At 40.9% G+C, this 16,448-nt stretch overlaps 1 protein-coding gene across 1 annotated transcript in view; it reads right to left on the bottom strand.

Moving 5' to 3' along the window:
• The window catches only part of TTC27 (tetratricopeptide repeat domain 27), a 170,756-nt gene that overhangs the window by 117,706 nt on the left and 36,602 nt on the right, over positions 1-16,448 (bottom strand). Inside the window, exons 6-8 of the mRNA XM_065401810.1 lie at positions 14,305-14,469; positions 11,007-11,143; positions 1,859-1,971 (exon numbers count right to left, since the gene is read on the bottom strand). Coding sequence (XP_065257882.1) covers positions 1,859-1,971; positions 11,007-11,143; positions 14,305-14,469 — 415 coding nt within the window. The remainder of the gene's footprint in view (positions 1-1,858; positions 1,972-11,006; positions 11,144-14,304; positions 14,470-16,448) is intronic.

Here is a 16,448-nt window from a genome sequence, read left to right as displayed (position 1 = left end):
TAATGTAGCCTCACACTCTACAAGGCAGCACAAATGGAGGGAAGGGAGACAGCAAGGCAGACAGAGACACACACCCAGTGTGTGAGAGAAAGAGAGAGATGCGCATTGCCCCTTTAGGTATGCTGATCCCACTCTAAGTACATTGCCTTTTTATGTAGATCAGCAAGTTAAGACAGCAGCTGCTTCCTGCAAGCTCCCTCCGTCCTGAGCCCTGTCATGTCCCCCACCCCGCTCTATGGAGATGGGGTAAGCGGGGGGCAGGAGCAGGGGGGAGGGGGACACCCTGACATTAGCCACCCTCTTCTCCTGCCCCCCTCCCCCGCACATCAAGCAGGAGGCTCCCAGGAGCAGCTCCAAGGCAGAGAGCAGGAACAGCACACGGCATGGGGAGGGACAGCTAAATTGCCGGCAATTGATATCCTGCTGGGCGGCTGCTGCACAGGGAACTTAGGGGAGCGGGGAGCTGATATTGGGCTGCTGCACCCTGGTTCCAAGCCCCCACCAGCTAGCTCCAATGGGCTGCTCTTTCTGCAAGCAGTGGACAAAGCAGGCGGCTGCCAAACAACATTATAAGGGAGCATTGCGCAACTTTAAACGAGCATGTTCTCTAATTGATCAGCAAGGAAACAACGTTAACCAGGATGACTTTAAGTGAGGAGTTACTGTAGTTTGTTGTTTCATCTTCTCTCCAGGGGGAGAATTATGTGAGCAGTGAATATAAGTGTATTGGCAGTGGCTCTTGTATCTGTAGGCTCTCATCTCAAATCATTATTTCGATTTATTTATTGGTTGACTCTCTTTACTACTTTTGCTACAATAGTAAATGCATGTTTTTGACAAGTCAATGTATTGAACAAGGGGAAGAACAAATGTTATCAAGTACAATTCATCCTTCCCTCCTGGACTGTATGATCTTAAGATCACATTAGCAGCATTTATATTTTAATTGGTTGTTGTTTGTATATTTATTTATAATCACTATTTATGTGCCCATGTGTGAAGTAGGCATTGTACACACATAGAATTATGTATAAGTCCCTTCCCAGTCAGTTCAATTTAGTAATTTTCAAAGTTAAATATCATTCATTACTAATTTCATGCTCTATACTGTCCTTCAGTGTAAATTCTAGACGAGTGCTACAAACATTAACAAAGGCTCATCACTATGTGGTAGATAATCACAGTTATGTATCCATTCTATGGATGGGTAAACTAAGGCACAGAGAGAGAGGCTTTCACAGGGTCACAGTGATATAGTGCTTCATGTAGCATTGCTGATATCATTGGACATTTATTAATTTTCTAAACTGTGAGAGATATCCACACACAGGTTGTGTCCCCTTTTATCTACTCTGTTGTGAAATTCTCATTCAGCACTTTATATGCTCAAGGCCCTTCATTTTCAGTTTTTACTCACTTTTACTGAAAAATTCCCAGGTTTTACAATCACTATAATTCTGTTTTTACTGATTTTTATCCAAAATTTGAACCACTCAAGTACAGGAAAATACAATTATGTTAAGAAAAACTAATCCATCACATTAGGTAGATACATTAATAATAAATTAGTGCAAGTATAGCTGTGAGGCCATCCATTAAAGTAAGGTGATGTAGTGAAAGATACACACATGCTTGTACATACGTGTATGTCAGTACTCAAGTCCTAAAAACAGAAGTGCTGGAACTCCCTGCAGCTGTCCCCCTGCTCTGGAAGGAAAGATTTTATCAAGACTATAGCTTAGTATATGCTCTAGTCTTGATTTTTAAAAAGGCCTATTTCACTGAGATTTTATTTTTTAACACTTCACAAGATTCAAGGGAGATTTTACAAAAGGAACGAACATACCAATAAACTTACCAAACTCCAAGGATAACAGCAAGTTCTTCTGCACATAAGTCAGGCAACTGGTACTGATTAGCATCTGCTAATTTTATCTCATTTAGCACTGTGTCATCATTTAAATCATAATTCTGTTGAAAAAAACATTTTAAAGTAAATGACAAAATATTATAGTAATACCTTGAGCTTATTTTGTTGCCCCTAATATCACAAGAGAACATATTTAACTGTTTGAATGTCACAACAGATATTTTATAAAATAACTGAACTGAAAACACTGGTCTACAATTTTTGAGAAGTCGTCTGCTTCAGAGATAAAATGTGCTATTTATTATGTATTTTGATGTGCTGAATTCAAATATGACAATTAAAACAACTGATTGGCTACTGTTTCTAAGATATTTAAGTTTTTACATTTTATGTCTATGTATATTGTCTAGATAGTAGAGTTTTAATCATAAATTGTAAACCTAGGTCTTTTCATGTGTTTATGGTTGCTTTACATGATAATATTTCACCTGTCCTGTTTATGTAACACTTTAAAAATCAGCAAAAGGGTTATATAAATAAAATTTATTATGAAACAAAAGGCAAAAAACTATTATGTACATAGTTTAGTCCTATTCAGTGTCTACTCGGCGCTTCTTGGCTTGTCTCTTGTATTCATTAAATGGAGTATCTTTTGTCACTGTCCAGCAATAGTTTGCAAGCATTGATGGGCTCCATTTGCCCTGATAGCGTTTCTCCATTGTTGCAATGTCCTGGTGAAATCGCTCGCCGTGCTCGTCGCTCACTGCTCCGCAGTTCGGTGGAAAAAAATCTAGATGAGAGTGCAAAAAATGTATCTTTAGTGACATGTTGCAACCAAGGCTTTTGTATGCCTTGAGGAGGTTTTCCACCAACAACCTGTAGTTGTCTGTCTTGTTGTTTCCGAGAAAATGTATTGCCACTAACTGGAAGGCTTTCCATGCTGTCTTTTCCTTGCCACGCAGTGCATGGTCAAATGCATCATCTTGAAGAAGTTCACGAATCTGAGGACCAACAAAGACACCTTCCTTTATCTTAGCTTCACTTAACCTTGGAAATTTTCCATGGAGGTACTTGAAAGCTGCTTGTGTTTTGTCAATGGCCTTGACAAAGTTCTTCATCAGACCCAGCTTGATGTGTAAGTGTGGTAACAAAATCTTCCTTGATTCAACAAGTGGTGGATGCTGAACACTTTTCCTCCCAGGCTCCAATGACTGTCGGAGTGGCCAATCTTTCTTGATGTAGTGGGAATCTCTTGCACGACTATCCCATTCGCAGAGAAAACAGCAGTACTTTGTGTATCCAGTCTGCAGACCAAGCAAGAGAGCAACAACCTTCAAATCGCCACAAAGCTGCCACTGATGTTGGTCATAGTTTATGCACCTCAAAAGTTATTTCATGTTGTCCTAGGTTTCCTTCATATGGACTGCATGACCAACTGGAATTGTTGGCAAAACATTGCTATTATGCAGTAAAACAGCTTTAAGACTCATCTTCAATGAATCAATGAACAGTCTCCACTCATCTGGATTGTGAACGACGTTGAGGGCTGCCATCACACCATCGATGTTGTTGCAGGCTACAAGATCACCTTCCATGAAGAAGAATGGGACAAGATCCTTTTGACGGTCATGGAACATGGAAACCCTAACATCACCTGCCAGGACATTCCACTGCTGTAGTCTGGAGCCCAACAACTCTGCCTTACTCTTGGGTAGTTCCAAATCCCTGACAAGGTCATTCAGTTCACCTTGTGTTATGAGGTGTGGTTCAGAGGAGGAGGATGGGAGAAAATGTGGGTCCTGTGACATTGATGGTTCAGGACCAGAAGTTTCATCCTCTTCCTCGTCTGACTCAAGTGAGAATGATTCTGGTGCATCAGGAACCGGCAGTCCTTCTCCGTGGGGTACTGGGCGTATAGCTGATGGAATGTTTGGATAATGCACAGTCCACTTTTTCTTCTTTGACACACCTTTCCCAACTGGAGGCACCATGCAGAAGTAACAATTGCTGGTATGATCTGTTGGCTCTCTCCAAATCATTGGCACTGCAAAAGGCATAGATTTCCTTTTCCTGTTCAACCACTGGCGAAGATTTGTTGCACAAGTGTTGCAGCATATGTGTGGGGCCCACCTCTTGTCCTGATCTCCAATTTTGCAGCCAAAATAAAGGTGATAGGCTTTCTTAACCATAGGGGTTATACTGCGCTTTTGCATCACAAAAGCCACTTCACTACAAACATAGCAGAAGTTATCTGCACTGTTCACACAAGTACGAGGCATCTCTGCTCACTTTGGCTAAACAGAAATGTGTCCCTTTGCAAAATCAAACACTGACAAATAAGAGAGCACGACACTGTATGATTTCTAGAGCTGATATAGGGCAATTTGGTGGTTAAACACTGGAATAAATTGCCTAGGGAGGTTGTGGAATCTCCATCTCTGGAGATATTTAAGAGTAGGTTAGATAAATGTCTGTCAGGGATGGTCTAGACAGTATTTGGTCCTGCCATGCGGGCAGGGGACTGGACTCGATGACCTCTCGAGATCCCTTCCAGTCCTAGAATCTATGAATCTATGAATTTGTTCAGCAGCGTGATGTAAGCTTCGTTATGATTGCATCATCCATGACTTCTAGGAATAACATGATGCAATTCATAACATGTATGACGCAATACCAGCTTCAGATTGCATCATTCATTGTTTTGCCTAAAAAGCAAGTACTGTCCAAACCCAGTCATAGATTTATTCATAGATCCAGTCAAAGATGTATTTCAGTCATTTCTGGTTTAAATTGAGATCCCTTCCCTTTATAACTCACTTATCCTCCGCCATTCCCAAGTCAAGGGTCGTATATACTGACCCAATAGCATATCTTGAAAACTAGAGCCAATCAACAATTTTAAGCATCATTTTCGTTCTCAGTGACCCAGAATTAGTAAAGTTTGACTACATTTATTTCAGAAGCATTTTGGCTGTAGAGCAGTGAAATCAGCTTTTATAATTCTTTAGCAGCAACCTCTCCAGCTGACTGAACAGTGGAAAGGAGCATCATCCAGTCCTTTTTTGCCAGAAGGATAGTCATTGTGATGCAGAATGTCAAAGATGTGACATTAGGGGCATTTTCAGTGGTCTAATAGGAAAATGAATATTGTCTGCAAGAGAGAGAAGGGCAACAACTATGACTATCTTCACTGATTTTTTCCCCCCAGTTTTTATGGTTTGTCACAAGAGAAGATAGATTTTACAGTGGTTCTCAGTAATTACCTTATGTTTCAATGCTCATTGAACATGCAATGTTTTATGATTACTGACCCTGTAAATGGTGAAGTTAATGTTAAGCCCTAAAAACAATCTAAGGTCAATAATTTGAAGTTTAATCATGAGGCCAAAAAGCTTGAATCTGGTGGTAGTACAAAATTCTTAGAACTAAAACAATATGTCAAATAAAACAAAGAAGTTCTATTCATCTCCTCCTTCAAAACAAACAGGGTTTTTATGTGAAAATATGCATCTCTGTTCTGTTTTTAAAGTATACTGAAAGTACATTTCAAGAGTATGTTGGTATTCACCAGAGTTTCTATGTATTGACTAAACACAGTCAACCAAAAATGCTATATCCTCTTCCAATATGAGCCAGGCTCTTAAGAAGAGAGCAGCTGATTCTACTTCATCAGTCGTAACTGAAGTTGCATTAAGGAATTATAAGATAATCAATAAGCAGTTTCCAAGTTCTAGTCTACAAGCCAGAGAAGTTTTCTTACAGCAGTCATTAGGCTGACTGAACAGGTTCAGTTAGTGTTAACTTACTTATGTAAGATGGTCAATTGAAATATGTTATACTGAGATTAGATCATGTCTTACACGTTTTTACAATCCAAGCTGACAAACTACATGCAAAAACAAAGAAGCTGATCAGGACTGTGTTTTCAGATATCAATTTAGACTAATCCAACAACATTCAACACACCTGAACTGCATTAAGAGACCTAAACTAACACCCCACATCTCAGGCCTTGTCTCCGCACAGTCTTGCACCTATTTAACTAAAGGCATGATTTTAAGAGATTTAGTTTAACCCATGTAAGTCTGACTATAGACAAGGCCTCTGAAATTTACCGTCCCACAGCTCTATTCTTCTACCTTCCTGCAACAAAAAGGAAGTTTGAAACTGTTTGTTCTGATACACAAAATATATTTTCTGTGGTGCAACCAAACACACCAAGGCTACCTCTACACTACAAGCTAAGGGTGTGATCCGAATACACATACTCATGCTGGCGTTCACAGAGCTAACCAATAGCGTACTCATGGTAGCATGGATAGCAGCTGCAGAGGCACAGCTTGTCCTTGCTAAGCGCACATGAAAACCAGTGGGTGAGTTTCTGCTGCTGCTACCCACACTACTGTTGCTACACTGCAATGTATACTCTCACTAGTTCAATGAGAGTTAGTACAAGTATGTGTATGTGAGTAGGGCAATCACACCCCTAGCTCATAGTGAAGAAGTACCTTAAAGCTGGCCAGCACCAGATGGCATTAGAGAGTACCTATGTCACCTTGATTGTATCTAGTCAAGCACAAAGTCAGATGGCTATATTGGCTTTGTTTTGTACAATTATTATTCATCATATATTGCAATGAATAGGTTTTTTGTCAAGTGGACTTTTCCATATTCCACAAAACACAGAGGAATTTAAGTATGCTCTCAAAAAAAAAAAAAAAAAAATCAGCAAATGCCAGATTTAGAAGTTACACACAGCCTTAACTGTCCCACTTTTATGCATTATGATACAGTATTTAATTCTCTCCGCATTAAGAAATTCTACTTTCCCACACTCCTGGAACAAGTTTTTTTGGACATGCAAGTCATCTTACTTGATGAGTGAGTCAAATGCCAGAATGATAACCATAAGATGAAAATAATGAAAGGACAGGCAAGCAAATTTTGTGCCTGAACAGGAGGGAGGGGGACACCCTGACATTAGCCTCCCTCTTCCCCCCTCCCCTGCACAGCAAGTAGGAGGCTTCCAGGAGCAGCTCCAAGGCAGAGGGCAGGAGCTGCACATGGCAATGGTGGGAGGGACAGCTGAACTGCCAGCAATTGATAGCCTGCTGGGCGGCTGCCACACAGGGAACTTAGGGGAGCTGATGGGGGGCTGCCGGTCCACCCTGGTTCCAAGCCCCTACCAGCTAGCTGCAAAGGGCTGCTCTTTCTGCAAGCAGTGGACAAAGCAGGCGGCTGCCAAACAACGTTATAAAGGAGCATTGCGCAACTTTAAACGAGCATGTTCTCTAATTGATCAGCAACGTAACAACGAAACAACGTTAACTGGGATGACTTTAAGTGAGGAGTTACTGTATAAGTAGGAAACAGGGTCATCAAGACAGCAGGGGGAGGGGATAGGGTTGCCAGGTGTCGTTTTTGATCGGAACACCCGGTTGAAAAGGGGCCCTGTAGGCTCCGGTCAGCACCACTGACCAGGCTGTTAAAAGTCAGGTTGGTGGCGCTGCTAGCGCAGCGGGGCTTACAGACTCTCTGCCCTGCTCCCAGAAGCGGATGACATGTCCCTCCAACTCTTAGGCAGAGGGGCAGCCACAGGGGCTCCGTGCGCTGCCCCCACTCAAGCGCCGGCTCTGCAGCTCCCATTAATCAGGAACCACAGCCAATGGGAGCTGTGGGAGTGGCGCCTGCGAGGCGGGGGCAGCGCGCAGTGTCCCCTGACTGCGCCTCTGTCCAGGAGCTGGAGGGACATGACATTGCTTCCCAGGAGTCACCTATGGTAAGTGCTGCCCGGAGCCCACACGCCGCACCCCCTCCTGCACCCCAACCCCCTGCCCCAGCCCTGAGCCTGCTCCCAAACTCCTCCCAGAGCCCGCACCCTCTCCCAAACCCCAATCCCCTGTCTCAATCCTGGAGCCCCCTCCTGAAACCCAAGCCCTTCATCCCCAGTCCCACCCCAGAGCCCACACCCCCAGCCGGAGCCCTCAGCCCCTCCCACTCCCCAACCTCCTGCTCCAGCCCGGAGCTCCCTCCCACACTCTGAACTCCTCAGCCCCAAACCCTTCATCCCAGGCCCCACTCCAGAGTCTGTATCTCCAGCTGGAGCACTCACCCCCTCCCATACACCACCCTCCTGCCCCAGCCCAGTGAAAATGAGCATTTGAGCAAGGGTGGGGGAGAGCGAGCTACAGAGGGAAGGGGGATGGAGTGATCAGGATGGGGCCTGTGACAGTGTACCCCATAAGGCTTTATGGGGAGGGGGTGCTTATAAATGTATGTGTGACATAACTGGAATATGTTTTGTGCTGCCTGTGCCAGGTAACATATCTCCGTAAAGGTTATGGTCTACTATATCTATTCATCCTATTTGTACATATATATATATCATTTTCTACTTGAGGTTAAGAATATGGGCTTTATGCTTGCTTGGTTTCTAAGTAAGCTTTGGGAGGCATTTGGTCAGCTTCTTTAGGAAGGAATTCGCCAGGTTAAGTACCTGATCAGGAAACACTTGGGGAACAATGCATCTTGGAATGCTCCAATCCACATAAGAAGTCTTCCTGGAGACATGCAAGATACCATGTGGACAATGGCTTCAGCCTGTAAAGACTGAGTCATGCAGGGACATGTGACTTGTCCAGGTGACTCGAGAACTCCATCTTGGAGCTGGACTTTGCATAGGAGGGAGGAGGGGGGGTCTCCTCCCACAAGAGAGAGTCTATTTAAACCTGGGGGAGACCCCTCCATCTGGTCTTCAGCTGGCTAAAGAAGGAGCCTCTCCACCCCCCCCCCAGGATACTTGGAGGAAACTGAAACAAAGGACAGTAACTACAGGGGTTGTGAGAGATTGCTGGACCCAGGCTAAAAGGAGATTAGCCTGTAAAAGGGAGCATTCTGGAACTGGTGAGGAACTTATCTGTATTTAGTTTGATTAGACATAGATTTGCGCATTTTATTTTATTTTACTGGGTGACTTACTTTGTTCTGTCTGTTACTACTTTGAACCACTTAAATCCTACTGTCTGTATTTAATAAAATCACTTTTTATTTAGTAATTTACTCAGAGTATGTATTAATACCTGGGGGAGCAAACAACTGTGCATATCTCTCTATCAGTGTTATAGAGGGCGAACAATTTATGAGTTTGCCCTGCATAAGCTTTATGCAGGGTAAAACGGATTTATCTGGGTTTAGACCCCATTGGGAGTTGGGCATCTGAGTGCTAAAGACAAGCACACTTCTATGAGCTGTTTTCAGATAAACTTGCAGCTTTGGGACAAGTGATTCAGACCTTGGGTCTGTGTTGAAGTGGACTGGAGTGTCTAATTCAGCAAGACAGGGTGCTGGAGTCCTGAGCTGGCAGGGAAAACAGAAGCAGGAGTAGTCTTGGCACATTGGGTGGCAGCTCCCAAGGGGGTTTCTGTGATCCAACCCTGTCCCTGGGGAAGGGGTGGGGTAAGGGTGTTCGGTTTCCTGCGATTAGAAAGTTGGCAACCCTAGGAGGTGATGGCAGGAAACGGCACAGTTTGCATTTCAGCAAACACAGGTGGGGAAGAAAGAGCATGGAGGCTCCTTCGCCACAAGACTTTATGTTGCCTTCCTTACTACTTGTATAAACTTTACTTTGAAGAGTAACCTTCAGATGAATCCACTTTAAATGTTCACTGAACTATAAAAGAAAGGGGCAGAAAATCCCAAGTTCTCTTGTTCACCTAAGACAACAAAGGCACCATCACCTTTGGGACTCTGGGAGACATACTGACTGAGGAAAGGGTCAGCCATCATCTTGCTGGAAGACCGTGGATGAGAAAGGCCCTCTTGAACAAGTCTTGAACCAAAATTTACTAGATTAAGTTTTAGACTTTTAGACATGTTTTTGCTTTTATTTGCTTATAATAATTTTTAACTTTATCTCTTATACTTGAATTCACTTAAAATCCTATTTTCTTTTGTTAATAAACTTGTTTTATTTTTACTTTAAACCAATCCAGTGCTGTGTTTAAACTGAACTGTTTGATAACTTGATAACTCAAGTTAAAGTAACAAACTGTTGAATACTGATTCCTTACACGGGCAATGAACTTTAATATATGAACTGTCCAGGAGAGGGCTAGACATTGCAAAGCACATGTTTTAGTGAAAATCTCAGAGTAGGCGTGTGTTGGGGTCAGCCTGCAAGTAGTAACCAAGGAAGCCAGCGTGTGACTGGTGTGTTGCTGGCAAGCTGCTGGAGTCAGAGCTGCTGGACCAGGGCCTGCAGCTATACACAGACACTCAAGGTGTGACCTACATGCTGGTTGGATGGTTGTGAACAGCAGCAGCAAAGCCTTCTAAGGCACCTAGGGTTGCATGGCAGGCACTGACACAACCCTTACTGGTCCAGACTGCACCCCAGAATGATTTTTGGACGTCAGTGGAAATTGCTCTGCACTTCTAAAGACTTAGCTCCTAACCATTTAATGCTAGTTTTACTCTAAAGTGCGAGAGACAGGGCTCAGGTGCTAGAAACCTACATGGTAATGCAGTGTTATCTCTGATGACCAGGTGAACTTCAGTAGTTCCATTTTGGGCTAGGAAAGGGTCCAAAGTGTCTCTCTCAGGGAGAAGGAAATAAGGGCAGGGACAGAGGCCTGATTAATAGGTGTACTTTCTTTAAAGCATTATTAAATTAAACAACAGTCTTCTTTATCTGTGCACTATACGAGTTTAAGAGGAAAACGTGTGCTAAGTGAATGTAAGATCACAACATCTGGATATGATCTACACATGAAAATCTCTGTGCATCAAATAGAATAAGACAGTCACTAAAGCCATACAACCCATCTTAGGGATTTATATACATTTATTTGTAATTTATTTAGATTTATAAAACAGATAATAGAAATACCTGTCCTAACCTCTGGTTGTCCCTTACAAAACTCAAAATTCACAATAAACGAATTAAACCAAGTAAATCCACTACTAATAGTCCCAAAATCATTATCAAAACTCTTCCAAAATAATAAATAAGTCCATCCTACTCACATCCCGACCTCTCTCCACAAATGTTCCAGAAAAAGAAGCTTTGCTGTGTGTTCAAATGGGTTTTAAAAATCGTGAACTACTAAAGAACAAACAATTTCTTTCCAGTGCATACCTTTGTTAAATTTTCTAGAGCAGTAGGTGCTGGGCTTAACTCATGGTGAGGAAGGAGGACATCATCTTTTCTTTGGACATCAAGTAGCAGCTGTGCTACATGCTTTTCCTGAAATCGTGTCCTTTTTCCCAAAGCACCTACAGAAAATTAAGATTTATTGACTATTAAGAGGAATCAGGATCTCCAACACCTTCTGGAAAATGTATTTACTTACAAATTTCATGTAAAATAAGAACAAAATGAGAACTAACCTACAAAATCCAGGAGCATTTTGTATTTCTTTCTAAGCCTGGTTCTTAAAATATTGGACTTTAAAATTCAGAGCTCTCTATTGGACTCTGTCTGGGGACTATCACCTTTTCTTTAAAATATAAATATATAAATATATTTTCATGATGAAAAAATGTTCAGTGAATAAAGACTATAGTCATTAAATAATTATTTGACATTTCATTTTTTTAAAAATGAAATTCTTCTTAAAAAGCTTTAAAATTATATTTGCTGGAGATTGCACGTTTCATATTAACCCAGAATTTTTTTGATGATGTAACATTCCTACTATCCAGCCAAAACATGAATGTCAAAGCAAGTTTGTCTTGAATGCCAACAATCCCCACATGTTCATTTCATTTGCCTTCACATTAGACATCTTCGTAACCCTTCTGATAGATTTACTGAGAGAAACCACAATACTTTTAGGAGTCTCGCTACAACAAGTTTAGTTGAGAGAAATGCATGACCACAATTCATTTCTAGGGTTATCCTAACCTCTGGCTAAAGTAGTAATTGAAAACACACATATATCGAGTGCAACAAACTATTTTTTTCCATTTAACAATAGCCTTTCTAGATTAAATCTTTAAATTTGAATGAGTAATTTCCCTAAAGCCCCTTATTAAGAAAAAAATAGTTATAGCCTTTTTAGGTAAAATCAAGCAACAGTTGACAAAAGTCAACTGTCATTGCTGGGTTTTTTTTGTCCCTTAACTTGTTAAACTTTTATGTTCTGATTCTCATACCATATGACACTGATTATTTTTTTAAATACATGAACTGAAAACAATTTGAGTTAACTAACAAAACCACCTTAGAATATCAACATACTAGAACATTAACATCCACTTAATTCAAAACATAACAGAATGTCATGTCTTGGCTGTAGCATCAATTTCATATATTACATTTTTTTGCAACCAGCTTTGTAACCTATTGCAACCAGCTTTGTAACCATGTACTTAATCCTTAAAGTACTAGGGCCCTCTGAAAGGAGAACATGCTATTCAATTTGTATCAAAGACCAATTAGGAAATTACTGATCCCTTAAAATAGAGAATAACAAAGAAAGCGTGGAGCCAGTTAGAAAGTCGGGGAATTAATTCCAAATTATGTGGAAAGAAGTCCTATGATTTTTGCAATTATTTTCCGCAGTGAGTTCACATTATGGCTTTCACAACAGTGAAAGCCATCGTGAACGTTGCACAAGGACATTCAATATGCACACCACGTTTTTATTACAGGATTACTAAAATTAAGTGTTAAGAGGAAAAACACTTATGTGAATATACCGCTTGAAGAAAAATGGGAAGAAGTCAGGTTCTAAAGTTTAAACACTATATTTACAATTCGTTTAACAACTATACATGATTTTCCATTTGGGCCCAGATATGAATGAAATATGCAGGTGAAAATTAGATTTAACATTTTTTTGTTTACAGTATTAGACATTTTTAAAGACTTATAAGTAAACTTAGTGTTCACAAAAAGTGCCTCATTTACAGCTGGGAAATCCTATATTTATGGCATGAGTATAAACAGAGGCAACAGAAGTTCAAGATTCTCTGTACAGCCCAGCCAGTAAGCCCAAGCCTTGCTCTGAGGAATCAATTCATATGGAGGTTTGTAAAGATAATTCAATTTCCATGTTTCTACAGCCAATCAATTCTTGTCCTGTCTGTCAACATTGCCAAAAGACAGGATAGTGTTTTCTGTGATGTCAACACCTGTTCATTACGAATTGGACTGATGACACCATATAAGCACTGAACAATCTTTAGAACTACTTTTGCATACTACTGAAATATACTAGACTCAATTCAGTGTCACAGAGGTGAGACAATCAAATTACCAATCCTCTGAGCCATCCAGACTCCATGCATTCTTGTTTCATCATTATAGACTATCCAACAGTTAATTGGTTTCAATTTTTATGTCCAAAATTTTGAAGCATGCTACCAGCCAGGTCTGGAGATTCACTGACTTTAAGAATTTGCTTGAATACTAGAAACATACCAGGATGTGTCCTAGTGCAATAATACATGAAGCAGTTCCTCAGATGGTGGAAAGTTGATTTTAAAAGATTACCATCCACCACACAAAGAAACCAAAATAAAATCTTTTTCCTTCCTGGTGAATGACATCGCTTGATCCACTTTTTAGATTTCATATATTGGATATGTTATTCTAGTTTTGACCAAGAAAACCACGTATTAAAAGCTTGTAACTAAGGTTACTATGAATACTGTACAGTATATAATTTTCTTGGTCAATTTGATGTGGAGACAGATATTTTTAAGATCTTGTCCCATCTTGGCAGATATGAAATTTTTACAAGTTAGGGGAATTTTCCCTCTATTCCCGTCCTCTCCATTTCCTCTGTAGTATTTCTGGAGTTACCATTACATCTTCTTTCATAAATCATGCATAAACTATTGATACACAGAAGAAAATCCCCCACATGTAATAAAGTCCATTGCACTTGCTATAGAATTACAAGACACAGAAAAGAAGGTTAATTTTCTAATAGCAAGACAGTTTAGCGACTTTCCGTTTGCGCCATTTGTTACTACTATTTACAGTCTGTGTACACACTCTTCATTTTCCATGTTGTACATGAGTACTTCCAGGAATTACAATGATGTTTCACAAACAAACAATGACTGCCTACTATTCTGCAGTTTTTCAGGAAGTGGTGCTTTTAGAAATGAAATCACAATACAACACTAAGTATCTTAGTGGATGTGTTGACTTTCTTCTGCACCCTCTCAGCACTATTTACAAGAGAACAGAAGCACAAACTGTAAATGCACAGATACCAATATAAATTCAGAATATGCTACAAGCTCAAGAATCAATCCCTTCCCCCCCCTCCCCCGCCCCTTAAAATGAACAGTTGCCCTTAACAAGCAAGCATTTCCCAAACATTACCTCACCTTCTATTTTTTCGTGGCCATTAAAAAAATCTCAAGCAATACAAGGCTAGTTAAAGCACATTTTCATAACATTTATAAACAAAACCTACCTGTCAAATTAATCTGTAGTTTGGTTATGTCCTTAGCTGCGCTGAAATGCTTTTTAGCATTTTTATACTCGTAGTAATTCAAAAATGTATAGGCACATTCAAGATGGAACTGAACTGCCAAATGCCAACATTCATCATCTGTGAACAAAGTCTCTAAGTTTGTCACTGCAAAATAAAAACCAAGAAGAAAAAAAGACATCAGAACACCCTAAGGGGAATGAAGTTCTAAGAAAAAAAACTGACTGATAATCCCAAAAAGGAAAAGTTTGTTAAACTTACAGTGGGCCCATCATCCGCTATAAAAAATAAAATAAATAAATAAATAAATTTAAAAGTTTGGAAGTGGGTGTTAATATGTTACCTGAAGCTAATCAGAACTTTTAAAAAGATATACATTTTTATTTAAGAAATTTCTTAGTTTCCGCTGTGGGGACAGCCACACAAAAACATTTTATCAGCTATAAGAAAACTGAGTGGCTTACAGCCAGCTACTCCCAGTCCCTATTCAAGCCCAACATAATGGTGTTAAATTTGCAAATGAATTTTAGTTGTGCTGTTTCTCTTTGAAGTCTGTTTCTGAAGTTTTTTTGTTCAAGAATAGTTGCTTTTAAATCTGTTATAGAATGTCCAGGGAGATTGAAGTGTTCACCTACTGGCTTTTGTATGTTACCATTCCTGATGTCCAATTTGTGTCCATTTATTCTTTTACTAGGGACTGTCCAGTTTGGCCAATGTACATGGCAGAGGGGCATTGCTGGCACATATAACATTAGTAGACGTGCAGGTGAATGAGTCCTTGATGGTGTGGCTGGCTCATTACAAAAGCAGCTTTGCCTCTCCTGGAATTGACACCTTCTCATCTGTTATTGGGAGTGGACTACATGCACCCTGATCGAATTGGCCCTGTCAACACTGGTTCTCCACTTGTGAGGTACTCCCTTCTCTTCATGTGTCGTTATATAATGCCTGCATCCGTAACTTTCACTCCATGCATCTGAAGAAGTGAGGTTTTTTATCCATGAAAGCTTATGCCCAAATAAATCTGTTAGTCTTTAAGGTGCCACCGGACTACTTGTTGTTTTTGTGGATACAGACTAACACGGCTACCCCCTGATACTTGCCTTCCATTCTCATCATTCAATGGGACAGTGACAAGGGTGCTGATGCAGCTAGAAATATCAAGGATAACCCTGAAGCAGCCAGAAAACTATTGATACACAGAAGAGGAGGAGGATCAGGCTGCAGAAGCCCTTACGGAGGACCCTGAAGATGGACTGGTGCCTCGGCAAGGTGCAGAACCCCAGGCTGGTAAGTTAATAATGCAAGCCACTCCTTCCCTCCAAAATATTCCCCTCTTTTTGTAGTGCAAAGTTTGCACTTTTAAAATCAAGGATATTTGAAATTATGTGCAATTATTTTTCTTCCCTCAATAATATGCCAAGCATTGATCTGTGTGTTACTGTGTGCGAGGAATAATGCTGAAGCCATGCCACTGTCACGGTCCATCTCCATACCACCTCCTCCACCTTTTTCCCCCCGACCAGTTTCTGTCCCAACCCCAAAATGCACCTACGGGGGGGGGAAAATCTTAAACATTAAGTTTACTGTTTTCCAAAGATCTACGATCACAGGGAGCGTGGATTAAGGTGCAGACCACATTCCATAGAAACTTGGGAAGGTAAAAATCAGTATGCCGCTGTCTCTTTCCTGACCGTCTGGCAGGCAGGGAATGTTGTGGGAAAGCATGGAGTGGGAAGTCTGGTCTCGGGGGAAACAGAAGAGTTTACGATACGTTTGCATTTGGCTGAGAGAGAGGTTTCTGGTTCAGCTGTGGGACCAAGGTAACTTAATGAAGTGTCCCTCTCTGAATTTCCTTTTCTTTGCTGGAATGTCAGGCCAGGCCTATCTACAGGAAACAGGAAGCCTTCTGGGGCCACACAGAGCAAAGGGGGTGGGTGGTCTGGTCTGGGGGAAAACACAGCACAATCCAGCATAGCTTTAAAGTGGTTTAGGAGAGAGATGTCTAGTGCAGTTGCGGGTCCTGGGAAACTTAGTAAAGTTGCAGATGTAAATAGTAGTATTCAGTAGGGACATTCAAAACCCAATTAGTCACAAGAAGACTGCAACAATCCCCTGCAGCAGCT

This window comes from Emys orbicularis, chromosome 3, assembly GCF_028017835.1.
Source record: "Emys orbicularis isolate rEmyOrb1 chromosome 3, rEmyOrb1.hap1, whole genome shotgun sequence".
NCBI classification, from domain to species: domain Eukaryota; kingdom Metazoa; phylum Chordata; order Testudines; family Emydidae; genus Emys; species Emys orbicularis.
The sequence above is the reverse complement of the archived record's forward strand: the minus strand, read 5'-3'. Positions and strand labels throughout refer to the sequence as shown.